The sequence below is a fragment of the Plectropomus leopardus genome, chromosome 20, assembly GCF_026936395.1.
Source record: "Plectropomus leopardus strain MGB_pleo_1.0 chromosome 20, ASM2693639v1, whole genome shotgun sequence".
Lineage (NCBI taxonomy): Eukaryota > Metazoa > Chordata > Actinopteri > Perciformes > Serranidae > Plectropomus > Plectropomus leopardus.
The window spans coordinates 29,701,842-29,719,341 of record NC_142195.1 but is presented as its reverse complement, the minus strand read 5'-3'; the positions used below and the strand labels follow the sequence as shown (position 1 = coordinate 29,719,341).

General features: G+C 39.6%; 1 protein-coding gene and 1 long non-coding RNA gene across 3 annotated transcripts in view; one reads left to right on the top strand and one right to left on the bottom strand.

The window, feature by feature from the left end:
• The window catches only part of LOC148186243 (uncharacterized), a 67,612-nt gene that overhangs the window by 38,620 nt on the left and 11,492 nt on the right, over positions 1–17,500 (top strand). The gene's annotated exons all lie outside the window — the stretch shown is intronic.
• Positions 12,111–17,500, bottom strand: part of LOC121959946 (alpha-2B adrenergic receptor) — an 11,019-nt gene continuing 5,629 nt past the window's right edge. Inside the window, exon 2 of the mRNA XM_042509502.2 lies at positions 12,111–17,500. This exon is cut by the window's right edge and continues 788 nt beyond it. Coding sequence (XP_042365436.1) covers positions 16,618–17,500 — 883 coding nt within the window. The 3' untranslated portion in view covers positions 12,111–16,617.

The window sequence follows — 17,500 nt, the reverse complement described above, 5'->3', positions numbered from 1 at the left end:
CGTCCTGTTAAATCCACACTGCGCCGCCCACCTTTCATCCTCTCATTTTCCGTCCAATTTTCAGTCATTTTTCACAGCTGACTCCCCCATGTTTCACCTCTCTCCTCCCTCCCTCCCTCCCTCCGCCCGCCTCACCTCCTCCTCTCCAGCTAATGGAAGCAGCTGAAGTTAATGTTTTTTACTTTGTGGTTTATTTATTTTTTTACATGGAAAAAAAAAGATTTCAGGAGTGTGAGAAAAATCGCCACGCGTGTGCGGTAATAATAACCTCCAAACACATTAGACGAGGAGCTGCAGTCGGGTTTCTCATGTGTTTCATGTTTATCTGCAGTGCTGCGCGGGAATGAACCGTTTGTTGTGCATCATGACAGATCTCAGTGTGGCTGATAAAATCCGCAACCGCTTTCATTTCCGTCCTCGTGTTGGCTAACCTTAATGGACGACTTCTGTCTGCTCTGTGCAGTAATCTCAAATTAATGGCTGTCATCATTTCATGTTTTTCCAGCTTTGCTTTTAGTTTGCCGCAGTGTGTGTGTGTGTGTGTGTGTGTGTGTGTGTGTGTGTGTGTGTGTGTATACTTTAGTGTATTTGCAGTATTTGGGTCGATTATCTCTGTTGTTCCTCAGACTTCTTTATATTCTCCACATGTTGATCCTGAAGCTGACGCAGCTCTCAGACCTCACCGCCTCACTGATAAATAAATTAATAACCTGCATCCGATAAATATAATTAACATTTAAATTACTTTTAGAAATCCATATCAGGGGGCAGAAATATTTTTCATATGAAGTGCCATCTTTTAAATGTTCCTTTTGATCTTTTGGAACTTGAAAAAAAATGGCTTCATTTCTTAAATTAAAAAAACTGTAAACAAGAAAAAAGAAAAGGAAAAGAAAGAAAAGAAAATCACCTGATAATTAGCAAAAAACAATGAACAAATCAAATGAAAAAAAGCCCAAAAAACAAGGCAATTAGCCAAAAAAAAACCTGCGGAAAAATGATAACAATTCTGCACAATATTTTTGAAATACATAAGTATGACAATTATAAATGTATAGTTCTCTTGACTTTTTTCTCTAGCTTTTTTTAAAAAAAATTCTAAACCTACTAATTTTTTGCAATTGCAAAATCTTGTAAAATCATCTGGAAATGAAATTACCTTAAAGAAAAGTGCTCATAAAATTATAACAATTCTCCGAAACATTTTTTTAAATACAGAATTATGATAATCTCTTGACATTTCTCTCTAGCTTTTTAAAAAATTTTTTTTTTACTAATTTCTTGCAATTTGCAGGACATTTGTTGCCGAGTTGCTCTGTAACTATTTTATTTGGGTTTTCCTCTCTTATAAATTATCATCTGTAGATTGGTGTTTTTTTCTCACAGATTTGTGTCTTTATATATACAGACAATATCTAACATTTTTCATGCAATTTTGTGACAGTCTTGTAAATTTGGAGTTTTTTTTGTTAATATATTGCCCTTAATGTTTTCTTAATTTAAATTTTGATCTACTGTGGCCTCAATCTGCCATCGTAGCTGTGTGAGTCTTCACAGACAAACACTCATCAGTATGTTACATGCTCACAGCGAGGATGCTAACATGATTTGAAGCACGTGTTGTAATGCCTCTGGTTTTGGTCTGTGGATGTCATCAGTTCTGCAGGTATTTGCTCATAAATCAAAGCGTTGGACACATGAAAGATAAAAAAGTCAGAGGAGTTAGTTAAGTTATTAGGGGAAGCATGAATGATGAACCACATTTCACGGTAATGAATCCAATATTTCCTGAGATGTTTTCCATAAAGCGGGCCGCGAGCGCGAGCAGAAACAAGACTGATGGAGTGAAAAAATGCAGTGGTGTTTTGGTCCAGGCTCAGAGCCAGCCGCTGAAACATGTCGCGCAGGTATGAAGCTGCACACACAAACACCTGACAGACGTCTGAGCGTAACTCAAGCTGCTGCTGACAGATGAGCAGAGACCAAACTGTTTCTGTGTGAGCTCAAACGTCTCGGCGGCAGTTTGTCTCCGGACGGTCAGACGGGGACGGTAACAGTCCAGATTGGAGATGAGTAAATGTTGGACGAGTTTCTTCTGCAGAATCATTTGTTTAAAGGACATTAAAGGGAAAGTTTGGATGTTTTGGAGAGAGTTGGATCTATAGTCAGTGTGTTACCTACAGTGATGGTGGTCAGCGTACTGAGTACTGACACCAGAGGAATTTCGATTACTGCAAAACTGAAGCGATCTTTTCAAAATATCAATAAAACACAATCTAGTGATGACTGAGTGATGTGCGACTTCTCTGATGATAATAAAGTCAATATTTAGATTTTTAAATATAAGAAACTCAAACCTTTAGTTTATTAAATTGAAGTTTCAATTATTCTTCAGTTCTAAATCTCCTTCCATATTTTTTGCTGAAATAACACCAAACTCTCTAAAGGGCGTCTTCAGACTGTCCGACACAAACCATCAGATTTTTTATTTTTGCAGAATTTGAGCCCAAAGTGCATCCAAATGTTTGGCTATAAACATATACTTGCAAATTATTGCTGAAGAAATCTTCAAGGTTCATGAAAAAAATGATAAAAATTTGTTGTCATGGTAGATTAAGTGTGTAACATTTAGGAGTTTTATCTGAAAAACAGATTTTTTTGGCAGCATTTTGAATTCTGCTCTCATATAAACTGTTGAACTGTTGCAGTCTGTGGGAAAATTACATCTTTAAACATCAGTTTTTCACTCATGGATCAAATCAATCTTTGTAAAAACTAACGATCAACATCTCTGCTGTCTGCATGAAGTCTGCAGATTATCAGTTTAGTCTTGATGAGTGAATTTTTGGCAGCAGTTTGAAATCTGCCTCTCCATGCACAGACAGCTGATATCCTGCCCCCTGCTGGTCGGCTCTGTCAGTGTGAAGCCTCTCTGGTTTCTCTCTTGTCGCTCACTGTGATACTGACTTGGTGTCTGAGGTTGTGAGTTTAAGTCTCGTGATGCAGAATGAACATTTTAATGCTGTGTTGTTCAGATTAGAAAGAAGATTTAGAAAATTATTTTCAAAAAGTTAGGAAAAAATGTCCAGAAAGCGAAAATTACTATGATCACAAATACATATTTAAATTCATGTTACAGATTTTTTTGGCACTTTTTTCTGGTCTTTTGTTTTTCTTTTTTGTCCTCTTTTTCTTTTTTCTTTCTTGTATCTTTTAGGCACTTTTTTATTTTATGTGTGTATTTTTTTTGTCTTTATCAGGAAATTTTCTTGTACTTCTTAAAATTGTCTTTCTTATTTTTGGGGTCAGTTTCATTTAAGTTGCACATTGTATACTTCCCATGTGTTTTTAAAGAAAAAAAGCCAATTTGTTCTGCTTTCAAAGGCTTAAACTCCTGGTCATACCTGACCAAATAAGGCTGCAGCAGTAAATTCCCCAGAGTGTGATCAAATCAGCAAAAATTTTCATGAATACAAACAATGTCTTATTTCTTCCTTAAAAACGTACATCGTCTCTCTTTACGTTTTTGAGCTTTATCTTTTATTTCAGTCCAAAACTTTGATAAACACAGACTGTGACACATGATGTTTTCTGAGCCAGGAGTAAAAAAAAAAACAAAAACTGTTCGTTCACAGAGTCTGAAGGCTGAAGACAGAAAGCAGCGTGAAAATCACAGCGCGCTGCCTCCAGCCAGACTGCTTTCGGCCTCAAAAAGCTCTTGTGTGACACATGTTGGCAGCGCTGCTCGCTGGCGGCACATTCGTGAGCTCTGGAGACTCTGAAAGCTGCAGACAGAGGCCACTATTTTCTCCAGCAGTCTAACTGTAGCCGAGGCGGAGGCAGGAGGTCACGCGGCGTGACCTGGAGGAGGAGGAGAGCATGATGGGAGGCAGGATAAGAAGACATCGGCGGCGAGGAGAAGCACCCTTTAGATGTGATCAGCTTCTGCTCAGAGTGGATAATAAAACGCTCGCTGCAGAGAGGAGAGCCGCAGCTGAAGGCGAGGGGGAGAAAATTGTTTTCCGTGGTCGGAGGATTGGATTTTAAAACGGTCAGAGACGGATGTCACATGTGAGAGCCGCGAGGAGGCGGAGAGGAGGGAGTGATGGAGGCAGACGTACTCCACTTTCTGTCAGCAGCTCCTCAAACCTGAACCACAAAAACTAAAAGTGACTTTCTTTGCCCACAGTCCCAAAATCTGAGTCACACAGAGTGACCGCTCTCTGATGTGCAGCAGATTTATGGAATAATTCAACAGTTTGAGAAACACACAGTAAGCACCAAAAGTTAAATAATAGCTGCTGTGCAGTTTTGGGTCGAGCCGGGCATTTTTAGCAGCAGAAGTATCAGAAGACAATGAACAATGTGGCATTAAAATGTTTATTCTGCATCACGAGAATTAAACTCACAACCTCAGACACCAAGTCAGTATCACAGTGAGCTCCGAGAGAGAAACCAGAGAGGCTTCACACTGACAGAGCCGACCAGCAGGGGGCAGGATATCAGCTGTCTGTGCATGGAGAGGCAGATTTCAAACTGCTGCCAAAAATTCACTCATCAAGACTAAACTGATAATCTGCAGACTTCATGCAGACAGCAGAGATGTTGATCGTTAGTTTTTACAAAGATTGATTTGATCCATGAGTGAAAAACTGATGTTTAAAGATGTAATTTTCCCACAGACTGCAACAGTTCAACAGTTTACATGAGTGCAGAATTCAAAATGCTGCCAAAAAATCAGTTTTTTAAGATAAAATTCTTAAATGTTACACACTTAATCTACCATGACAGCACAACTGTCTTTGTCCATTTAACCCTTGAAACCAAAGCAAATTGGTTTGATTTCTTTCGAAAACATAAGTAAAAAAAGGCAAGTAGCAACTTGGCAAGAAATGTCCTGCAAGCTGCAAGAAATGAATAAAAGGTGAAAAGATAATGACCTGAAAACTAGCTCCAAAGAGGAGGTAAATTTAAAGACTCCAGAAAAATACATGCATAATTAATTTAATTCTTTTAAAAAATACTTTACAGAGAAAAGGTATACATATTTTTTTTAAATTCAGATTTTTTTTGTGTGTGGGAGGGTAATTTTCTTGTTTGTTTTCTTTCTTTTATTATTTAAAATTTCTTGTTTAATTTTTATTTATTTAATTCAAATTCATGTTTAATCTCTCAGCCTCTCTGTGCTGCTGCAACATTTGAATTTAATACTGTCAGATCTTTTAGTTGAATGTAAGGATGACTGTGAGAAAAGAGAAGCACCAAACAGGAGGAGAGAAGTGTGTGTGTGTGTGTGTGTGTGTGTGTGTGTGTGTGTTATAATCTAATCACCAATAAGGATGTTATCCTGTTAGAAAGTAGCTGTTGTGCTCGGGGGTCTGCTGTGACATGGTTAAATGTCAGAGCCCATCTCTGCAGAGACTAATCGCATGAGAGCGGAGGAAAACACACACACACACACACACACACACACACACACACACACACACACACACACACTTTGTCATTTTCAATCCTTTTTAAAGCTGCAATATCTTTTAAAGAAACACTTAGGACTGTTGGCCGGGATTGCCTACTGTAAAAAAAAAAAAAAAGTGCTCTGTACAGACGATAATCACATCATGATTAACCCTGTGAAACCTGAGTACATTTCTTTTTCCCAAATGGCAATTAAAAATGTCCCAAAAATTAAAAAAAATATTTAAAAATACTTTTTTAAAATAAAAATTTAAATGACCCCAAAAAGTGCATAATAATAATAATAATTATAATAATAATAATTTGTAAAATAAGTTAAAATATATATTTATAATAGTTATGAATATAGATTTTGGACTTGTTTTTCTAGCTTTAAAAATAATTGCTCAAATCTACTAATTTCTAGCATTTGTGGGACATTGCTTTTTTTCAATACTTTCAAAAGGAAGCAAATAAACTTGTTTAGAGTTCATAAGTTTTAATAAGGCGTCAAAACGCAGCACAAAAAAAGAAATGTCGAGATTTCGAAGGGTTAACACGTTCACACTGACAGCACTTATAATTGTTCTTGTACATTTGTAAAGCTGATGAAGTATTTATTACTTATATTTTTCTGAGATTTGGGGCATCTGTAGGTTTGCTCCATCAGTGACAGTAATGATTTGAAAATATAAAGATGATATTTGCTGCAGTTTTTGTTTGATATGCTCAGAAAACGAGAATTTGATCATTTTTCACATTTTGAATGTTTCTTCTGAGTGTTTTTATAGACTTTATCTTTATGAGAACTCGTCATGAACTAAATCTGTCTCCATATTCACGAAGCTCTCCGTCTCCTCGGCTGCAGCGTTAAATAACAGATGCTCTACAGAGTATTTTCAGCGCGGCAGAGTAACAGGGAGCGGCAGGTGAGTGTTTGAAGTGTGTGTTGGAGTGTGTGCCTTCAGGACGAGCTGGAGGGCCGTTCAGCAGCACCTAATTGATTTCGGGGATGTGGGTATTTACATGAGCGGCGGCGCTCAGGGTTACAGCTGTTACTCATGCATTTATGCTGCCGCGTGGGGAGTCGAGCTGCTTTCTGCTGACTCTGCGCTTCTCCGGGGTCACAGAATCACGCTCCGCTTACACATTTCTCTGGAGGTTTTTTCTGGTTGTTTGGCAGTTTTTCAACTTGAGTGGTTGTCATGGGCGCTCGCTCGGCTTCCTGCGGGCCATCTGTCCCGAGGAGCAGAACTGATGAAGTTAGCCGGATCAAACAGAGTAAAACGCCGCAAACCTGGAAGTTTAATGAGCTGCTGCGGAGTTTTCTGTGGTTAAACATCAAACTGAAACACAAATTTAAATTCCTATCTCGAGAGGACGAGACTCATTATTCAAGATGGACTGTAAACAAGACGAGTCCCAAACTCAGAGCAGCTCGTCGGTGTGGAGCGCTGTAGGCCTCTCTCCCTCGATGGTCGCTAAAATCTGAAAAACATCCCTAAAGTCCTGGGAACATCCTAGACACTATAATGTCCCAAAATCTGCGACATGTCATAAAATTCGGGACACATCCTAAAATCCTAGGAATTTCCTAAAATTCTAGAAATTTTTTAAAAAACGTCCAAAAGTCCTACAGAAATATCCCAAAGTCTGAGAAGTCTTAAAATCCTATAAATGTTCTAAAATCCAAAAAATGTCCTAAAATTCCAAGAAACCTAATATCCTAGACATGTCATAAAATGTCCCTAAAATCCTAGTAACATCCTTGGTCCCATAAATGTCCCAAAGTTCTTGATATATCTTAAACTACTAGAAACATTCTAAAATCCTATAAATATCCTAAAATCAGAGAAATGTCCTAAAATCCTAGAAATGTCCTAAAATCAGAGAAATGTCCTAAAATTCTAGAAATGTCCTAAAATCCTAGAAATGTCCTAAAATCAGAGAAATGTCCTAAAATCCTAGAAATGTCCTAAAATCTGATGAATGTCCTAAAATCAGAGAAATGTCCTAAAATCATGGAAATGTCGTTGAAATCCGAGAAATTTCCTAGAATCCTAGGAACATCCTAGATCCTACAAATGTCCTAATATCTGAGAAATGTCCTAAAATCCTGTAAACGTCAGTACGTGTGTAGGCGAGCTGAGTGTCCTTGCTTTAGTGACTGTTTAGAGTATTTTGGGGGGCTGAAGACGTCTCAGTGTGGCGTCAGAGGGGCAGGTGGAGCTCATAAACCGGCTCACTGTGCCTGATTTCTTCTGCCTGACTCCTCGCCGATGTCTCTGCCTCTTCCTTGTGCGGCCGTGGTCGAGGTGTCTTCCTCGTGCGGTCGCGGTCGAGGTGCAGCAGGAAAAAGCCTCTGCACTAACAATGAAACGCTGCGACCGTTGGCCTCTCCTCTTGTTTTTCTGCCTCTCCGCTGCCCCGTGGTGTTTTCACGGCGGCTGCCTCTGCCTCGGGCGACGGCTCCCGCTGCAGACAGCTCCTCAAGATAAGTGACGGGTGTCAGCAGGAGGCAGCTGAGGAGGAGGAGGAGGAGGAGGAGGACGGGCTAACGTGGTGTAGCTGTGAGTGCCAGGTTACTCGGAGGTGACTGTGATTTACTGACACGACTTGCAGTCACGCAGCTACTGTAACATGATTAATAATTTACAGAGGATTTATTCTGAGGCGGTGAAAGATTCTCACTGCTGGCAGAGAATAAAAGCTTCAATAAAAATGATCTATACTGTAAAGATATTCCTGCAGTTTACGACAGTCGTCCCTTATACGGGCGCAGCAGAGGACGCATTAACACATTCATGACTGTATTCATTAAATCTGCTGCACTGACAGACTGATCTGAAGCTTCACGCTCGACCTCCAGAGAGCATTTTTACTGTCTTTCAGCTCTTTGTTTTGGTGTTTTTGTGCACGACTTTCCTGTTCTGGTCCACCGTCAGCGTTCTCATCGTTTTCAGAGAAAAGTGTAAAAAAGTCACGTACAGCCGGTAGTCAACTGGCTTTGCTCCGGGGCCACTTCTGCAAAATGAAAAGAGGCCGGGGGCCAATCACAGCAGGCATGTTTCTACGTATGTTTGAGGAGTTTTAAGGAATTGGTGAAAAGTTAAGAAAAAGAAACTTATGTGAAAGTAACAAAGAACATGTTAAATGCTCCAAAAACAGTGCAGAAAACTTAGAGAATATGTGTATTTTTTCTGTAACATAATGCTAAGTATGAAATTTCACTGTGTAAAAATATATTTATTCTTTATTTTTCTGCACTTTTTTTTCTCTAGCAGAATTCTGAACCTTTTTTTTTTTAATAAACTAATTTTCAGGTCATTTTCTTTATTTTCCTTTTTCCTTAATTTCTTGCAATTTGTGGGACATTTCTTGCCTTTTCCTGATGTTTCTGAAAGAAATCAAACCAAGCTGTTCAGGTTTTAAAGGCAAATAGCTTTTGAGAGGCAGCACAAAAAATGGATGTTGAGCCAGGTTTTAAAGGGTTAATTGGAGAGTTTTAAAGGTGCTGTAAGGTGTTTTTTCTTGTCGTTTGGCAGAGCAACGCTAGCTGTTTCCAGCCTTTATGCAAACTACATCCAGACTTATCCGTGTTGAACAAAATGAATCTCCGTCATCTCAAAAAGAGATAAAACTGGAATATTCTCTCCTTCTCTTCTTCTTCTTGTCTTTCGTCATCTTCTGTTTGGGTGCTCAAAGTGTGACGACACTCCCTGCTTATGTTTGGGACCGTTTATGCTTCAGTATGTTTACATGAATCTCATATTTTTATTAAATCTGCACACACAAACAGTCCAAACGCAGGTTTTTTGGAGCTCAGCTGACTTTCGCTGATTACAGCTCAGCCTGGAGATTCACACCAGAGGCTGTTTAAAATGTTTTGCTTTATACAATTTTAAATAATGCCCCGCACATGCATTGCAATCTTTATGACCGAGTTGCATCAATATATAATCCGGCTGAATTATTCACAGCACTTTGCCTCCCGAGTCACGGCCAGTTCCCTCGCATGTGATAATGTACAGCGGCCGCGTCTGTGTCACCAAAGTGCACGTACAGCGGACACAATGAGGCGTGCAGGCCGAGGCGCTGACAGAAACATCAGAGACGCACCAGCGTCCACAGGAAAGACGTGCACGCTGGACGCAGTGTCCTCAAAGCTGTGTCTGTGAGCTTCATGTGGACACGAAGCTGTTAAAGACATTTAATGTAGCAGCCTCGGTTACCTGCAAAACAACGCTGACCTGTGATCAGGGCTGCATCCATATCGGTTTTTCAGGGCCAATACCGATTATTCGCAGTTAATGAGACCGCTAACCGATATTTGGAATCGATATGCATGTACAGTAAAAATAAAATATAATAATAAATAATTTAAAAATAATTTAAAAATAAAATAATATAATCATGTACAGCAACTTTTTTATAATAAAAATCAGAGAAATTTTAAACCAAAAATGGATAAAAATAAAAATAGCTCCCCGCGGTTTTACAATGTAAAAGTTTTTACAGAAAGGCATACTTTTTAATTAATTAGTTAATTACCGTATTGACCTGAATATAGGACGACCCTGACGACCCCCCCTTCAAGACTCTTCGTTAGGAAAAAGATTTTCTGCAGAGCAAATCTTGTTTTAATAAAGAAAATAATTTTATTTCAAAACAATAAAACACAATAAAAACAGGTCTGCTGTTCTAACTTTTACATTTTCTTTTTTTTTTTAACTTTTAAATAACTTTTTAAAATAAAAGAAATTAAAAAAACATGAAGTTGTCAAATTTTCAATTAAAATGAAATAAAAATAAAATGCAGTGAGATTTTAAACAAGAAATGAATAAATAAAAATAGTTCCCTGAGGTTTTACGAAGTAAAAGCTCTTCTCATGCTGATACTTTCTTTGCACTTTTTAATGAATTAATTAATTACCGGAGATCATTAAGATAAAATGCCAATACAGATAATCCGAAAAATGACAAATATCGCCCCGATAACTGGCCAGGCTGATAATCTGCGGACTCCTACTGTCAATATATGTGATTATGAAATAAATAACTGTGAGCAACAGTCGGGTTAAAACTGATAAACATAGAAAACATAAAATATGATTTTCCATCTTTTTATTGGCATGAACATGTTCAGGAGGCGACATGTGACACAGAGCTGAAATTATCTGATTGATGAACGTCGTGACTGACGGAGACAAACGACGCCGGCCTTAATATGCCATCATAAAAAAGACATTAAAAATCCAATCCCATAATACCTTGGAGCTATGAAGCTGTCATCACACGTCCACAGAAATGGATATCTCAAAACGTCTCAGTGTGAGCTCGTTCGACACCCGAGACTTTATGATGTTTGAACATTAAGGTTCTTTAGAGTTAAAGTGGTGTGAGAGAGGAAAAAAGATTAAAAAATGTTTTTAAGCCTTTAAAAACCTGAGAAAACTGGCCTCAAATCACTCAATCACTCAAAAAATTGAAGAAAATAAATAAATGAAAAACAAGGGAAATTTTAAGAAAATAACCTGACAATTTGTAATAATAATAATATTAATGATATTTATTAATAGGGGGTTAATATCTGCTATGAAAGTGAGCTCACATTTATGATCATGAGACAAGTTCATCACAAGAAAACAAATATTTTGTCATTAACTTCAAATATAGACATCAATAAAGTTTCTAAAGTAAAATTTCTGTTTTTTTTCAGTAAACCCTTTGAAACTCAAACAAATCTTTCAAAAACACAGAGAACAAGAAAAAGCTACATGAAAAATAAAAACAATTAAAATATCGAAAATGTAGCCAAAAAAGAAGAGAAATTTTAAAAAAGGGTGGGGGGTGTAAAAAGAAAAAGTAAAATAAAATAGTCAATAATAATACAAATAATAATAAAATTATTCTTATTATTAATTCAAAAAGTGTAAAAAAAAAAAAAAAAGAGAAAAAAACACGAAAATGACCTGGAAAAAGTGCTTTAAAAATGATAATTTTGTAACATAATTATAAATGTGTAATTATGGTCATTATTAATATATTTTCTCCCGATGCATTTTACCCTAGCTTTTTTAAAAATAATTCTGAAAATCTACTAATTTCTCACAATTTACATAACAATTCTTACAAAGTTACTTACTGCCTTTCCTCATGTTTTTAGTTTAAAAAATAACTGCAGACAGAGCATCGGGCGATGATAATAGCTGTCCTAATTACAATAAATTACGCCGCTGGAGGAGTTTAACACCTTTAATTACATTCAAATCATGTGTGTCTTCAGAAAAGAAGTAAACAACACATTCTGCTTTTTGTCTCTCTGACAGTTCACAGGTATTAAACACTGACAGCTAATTAGTTCATTATCACCTTTAATATCACAAATACATTTAGGACGTGTGGTTTGTTAAATTATTGATGTGATAATAATGGTGCTGACAGGAGGCCTAATGTACCTTTTGTTTTTTTCTCCGATGAGTATTTAGTGTTTTATATTCTGGTCAGAGGTCGGTGCGGCAGACAAAGATAATTCCCCTGAAACACTCTGACAGAAAGCAGCGACGCTAAATTGTCTGATTCCATTATTGTTGGCTCTGTAAGTGCCCGCACTCGATCCCACCCACCGTCCCCCAAACAACAAGCATCAGTGATTTCAGCGTCTCACCATGTCCTTTATTCGAACCCCAGAGAATTTCAAAATAAGAGCATAAGCACTGGGACACAACAGCACAGGAGAGCAGAGAGAGAAGATACAACACGGCGGCACTGAGAGGTCATTTTTCTGCAGTTAAAGTCCAGCTGAAATCACGAAATCTCTCTTTTTACAGTGGAAAAAAAGTTTGTGGCTGTTATTGTTTATGTTAAAAAGATGTGATGGATAAACGCGGGAAGCATGTAAAAAATATAGGTATCAAACATAAGTGTTTTTAGCAAGTTGATGCTGTTTTCTGACAGATTTTTTTTTAGCAATCTATTACCCTTTTTCAAGTCAGAATTGTACAAAAAATTGGGTATTTTAATCCAAAACATGATCCTTTTTCTAACCATAACCAAGTGTTTTTTGTGCCTAAACCTAACCACACTTAAACCACAGGATTGTTGAAACACTAAGTTTCCATCATTTACAGAAACATACGATGCCAAATTTATTTGTGGAAATTGGCTTCAGTACATCTCTGTTTACATTCATATTTCATATTTTATATGTTATATTCAACCTGACATTTAACATTTGCACTATTTTATATCATAGAGTATCATTTATTGACTTGCATGATTTCCTTTTATACATATATAATGACCAGTGTCAGAGGGAGCCTTAGATCTAAAATTTTCATGAATGCGTCTCTGTAGTTGCTGTTCATATGACAATAAATAAATAACCTAAAAAACATAACACTTGAAACACAAGTTTCGTTCACCAACTATTTGTCTGCGACACTTTCAGGTCTGATGAGGCCTTTAAGAGATCCTCCGCTGATTTACAACCAGCTGCAAACAAGGCCATTCGCATGATTAGGACAGATGTTGGTTAAAACAATAAACCCAGTGAACGTAGAAAATAATATTAATGTATAATTTTTTTTAAGAGCCAGATTTTTAATAGCACGTTATAAAAAAGAGTAATTCGAGTGTGTGTGATATTACAGCGGGCCTTAAAGGGTTAATCTGGTACATTTAAGTAAAACTTTTCTTGCGCTTAAAAATGTATTTTTATGTGCATGCTTCACCTCCATGTTGCTCCAGCTCCATTTAATTCCAGTTAATTGCAATTCCTTCAGCCTCGTCAGGACCCGATAATCATCTGAAGTGACCCATGTTGACATTAACAGGTCAGTTTTTAGGCCCTGCAGCTCGTCTCGGCTCCAGCATTTCCTCAGCGGATCACAGGACCTGCACAGCCACGGGCGCAGCAACATCGTCTACCTACACATCGAGGCCATTAAACTGACAACTGCGTCAGTCTGAAACTACCAGAGACGGTTTTGCTTTGAGTCTCTTTGCAGCAGGTGTGAGACAGAAACCTCAGTCCTGTTTCTCACAGCAGAGATAATGAACAGAGCAAAGCTGCTGCAGACGGAAAAACATGCAGTTTAACTTCAGCTGGACTTTAAGACAAGAAGCTAGAAAACTGTTTAATGTTGAAGTTAATATTCTGTACAAAAGCTGATTCCAACACCAGCGATATTTTACACGTGTACGCAGCGCTGGATGCTTCAGTCAGGCAAATTTCTGTTGGCTTTTCAAAAAAGATAAAAGAAGTGCTTTTTTTTTTGGAAAACATGCAACTGCAGTCGCACACACACACACACACACACACACACACACACACACACACACACACACACACACACACACACACACACACACACACCGATCAGTCCAGAGTGAGGAGGAGGAGGAGGAGGAGGAGGAGGAGGAGGAGCGTCTTCATCAGGGATTCTGCTCAGCGTCGAGGTCGGCGCAGAGTTCAGATACAGTCTGTATTGCTTTGGCAGGGAGCACGCTGTCCATCGTGTTCATGAAATATGAATCGAAAAAAATACTAATACCACAAAGTGAAAATACTATACTACAAGTAAAAGTCCTGCATTCCAAACCTCACTTAGGGAAAAGTATCTATCAGCATGAAATACTGAAAGTATAGAAGTAAAAGTACTGAAGTAAAATGTTTCTTGTGTTCTCCTGTTCTGTCCGCCTCTTTCCAAGACCCCAAAAAACGCCGTTTGGTCAGTAATTTAGCATCAGACTCGAGCCTCCTGCAGACTGAAGACAAACAAAATGAGCCCTCGCTTTTGTGGCATTTATGTGTGTCGGGAAAGAAAAGGAGCGAGGATGTGGGTGCAGTCCTGGCGGGAAAAGAGGCCAACTTGGCCAATTTTGCAATAAGAGCTCAAATTATTTATTATTTCTAGCATCATCATCATTGCGTCGTTTCATGCAGCATTTCTATTGGTCGGTCAGTAGACGAAGGTCGTAACAGCAGTCACACAGTGAGACGGTCATCCCGAATTTCTGACACGGTCAGAGTTTGATCCCAGACTGTGACGATGGCTGAACCTGTCTCACTGTGCGACGTAGGACCGCCGTTTTAGAGCCACAACCAAAGATATGTGGCATGTGATATGTGGCCAGATGGCACCTTTTGTGGCGGTATGATATGTGGCTGGATGGCTCATCTCGCGGCAGTATGACACGCCACCTGGCAGTGTCAGTGTATACCTTTTGCAGTGGCATGATATGCAGCCGAGTGGTGTCCGTTTTGGTTAAAATGGCACCTTTTACAGTGGCATGATACATGGCCAGACGGTGTCAGATTCAATTCTGACAGTTAAAAAACAATATGAGGAGCTGAACAGTCCCTATAGGGCGGGAGGGGTGGTGGACTGGTCCAACAAACCCCAGACTTTCACACAGGAGCCAGCTGAATTTTGAGCCAAGTCATAATGTTGTTTTCTAAACCTAATGATGTATTTTTCTTGCTCAAGGAAATAAATGTAAAAACAATGTGTTTTACCAGCCTGTTCTCAATCCAAAGTCATCAAATACCACTGCGTCTGCAGTGATTATGGCGTAAGATCCCGACACTAAAAGCCAGCTTTTGCAGCTGTATGGTACGATATGATATGCTGTATGATATATGGGTGTCAGCTGAGAGTGCAGCTGGACAGAACCGTTTGCAGTGTTGTTATATGCTGCAGGAAGGCGTGACTGCACCTTTCGCAGCAGCAAGATATGCAAACGGGTGGAGTCAGCTGAGAACGCAGCCAGACAGAACCTGTTGCGTCTGCATGATACGCCGCTGTTGTTTACAAAGTCAATGAGTAATCGTGGTAAATAATTGTGATTTCAGTATTGACCAAAATAATCATGATAGTTTTGCCAAATCTGGCTGAAATTCTAACTCTGGAAAGCGCAAAAAAAAAAAAAAAATGCGATAAATGGGAGTTTTTTTCAAAATTGACGTCTTACCATTTTTTAAATTTAATTTTGTGCTTTTTTTAAAAAAGATATTTTTAGGGCTTTTATTGCATATTATTTTATAGGACAGACATAGCGTAAAAGGGTGAAAGAGAAGGGAGAAGACATGCAGCAAAGGGCCGGGGCCGGACTCGATCCCATGGCTGCTGCAGCGAGGACACAACCTCTGTACGTGGGGCGCCTGCTCTACAAAGTGAGCCACCGGGCGCCCCAAATTTGCATGATTTTGAAGGTAAATGGAAACCTGCCCAAGTGTAGTGCAGTAAAGAGTACATCAGAAATACTCAAGTTAAGTACCTCAAATTTGTACTCATGTGCAGTACTTGAGTAAATGTACTTAGTTACATTCCACCACTGCAAAAAACACCAGCGCTGACTCCGTCCGTGCGTCGTTTTTAGCTTAGAGGACAAAAAAGAAAAAGATTAAAGGAAGAAGTGTGAGAAGCAAACAGCTCAGCTCGTATCACATTCACCACCATCTTTCATGCAGCCTCTGCTGATTCTCCTGCTCCACTTTCTGCCCGGTAAAGCCTCTGGCGATCGCCTTAATGAGAGAGTCCCAGAGAGAGGTGTAACACCCAGCAGTTCACACACACTTGGGAATAAAAAAGCTCTATCTGTCATAACGTACGCGTCTGCGTTACGGCTTCAGAAACACAAGAAAAACAGCAAGGGAAAGAGGCACAGAGAGGAAGGATGCTCGCATTTTCCCTGATCTCGTGTTCCTTGAGTGCCCGTTTTATCTCCGATAAAGGACACTTAGTGATATTTGTTCTCTTCCAGTAAGACCCTCAGGCAACCCTCCTCTACTCCCATGCACACACACACACACACACACACACACACAAAAACACACCATTTGTACTTTAAATTACTGAACGCAGACCCTGTATGCTCTTAACTTCCGTTTCAAAATATTATCAAATCACATCGTCTTCGGAGTAATTGAATATGCAATTACACCGTATTCTTAAATAACATTAAAGATAATTGATTCGGCCACTTGACTGCGGCTCTCTGAAATCTCCCTCTTTGTCGGCGTGACTCAGCCGACACACAAAGGAGAAGAGACGCAATTTCCTGCTAATGTACGAGCGTTAATGCCGGAGAAGGTCAATCCGGGTCGGAAAGAAACAAAGTGTTTCGGATAAAGTGTCTTTTCTGCCCGACAGCTTTCTAGAAGAACGTACCCTTTGTGTCCCTGCACAGTATCCTCTTGAAGGCCTTCCTGAAGTCGTTGTTGAAGATGGTGTAAATGACGGGGTTCAGGCAGGAGTTGCAGTAGCCGATCCAAAAGAAGAACTTAAACAAAGGGTTGGGGATGCTGCAGGTCTTGGGGCACACCGCCTGAAGCGAGTACGAGAAGAAGAAAGGGAACCAGCAGATCACAAACACTCCCATCACGACGGCCAACACGAAGGTGAACCTCTTCTCCCGGTTCATCATCGCTTTGCGGCGGGATATGGGTGTCCCCTGAACCTTTTCCTCTGCTGCCAGTTTGATGCCCGACGATGTGGCCATTGTGTTTTTGTACTTGCATGCTAGATTCAGCATCTGAACTTTGAACCCTGTCTTTTGAGACAAAGTCTGCTCGCCGGTCTTGTTCGTCTCTTCTTTGCCTTCCTCGCACATGTCAGAGCCAGAGCTGGACGAGTTGTCCGGGAGCGCCTCCCCCTCTTTGACAGGATGTGTTTGGGAGTCTTTGTGGGGAACAGCTGAGAGGATTTGGTCGCCTCTTTGGGGGATTGATGGGGAGGAGGCAGATTTCTGGACGGGAGCCACACTGGAATTAGCCGTGTGGTGCTGAGTGTCCTGGCTCGTGGTGTTCTCGGGCAGGTTTTGAAGTGATGACAGCGTTGAATCAGAGCCAGAGATTTTGGTCGGGATTTTATTTTGTTGGCAGGCCGTCGCACCTCCTTGATCCCCGTTCTCTTGCGACTGCTTGGATAACTTCGGCGGAAGCTCATTGGTTCCCGCGTTGGCATTTCCGGCTCCTGCTGCCGCTTTGTGTTTCTGTCCAGGCGGGCAGCGTGTGTGCTGCTTAGCTATCTGATAAATC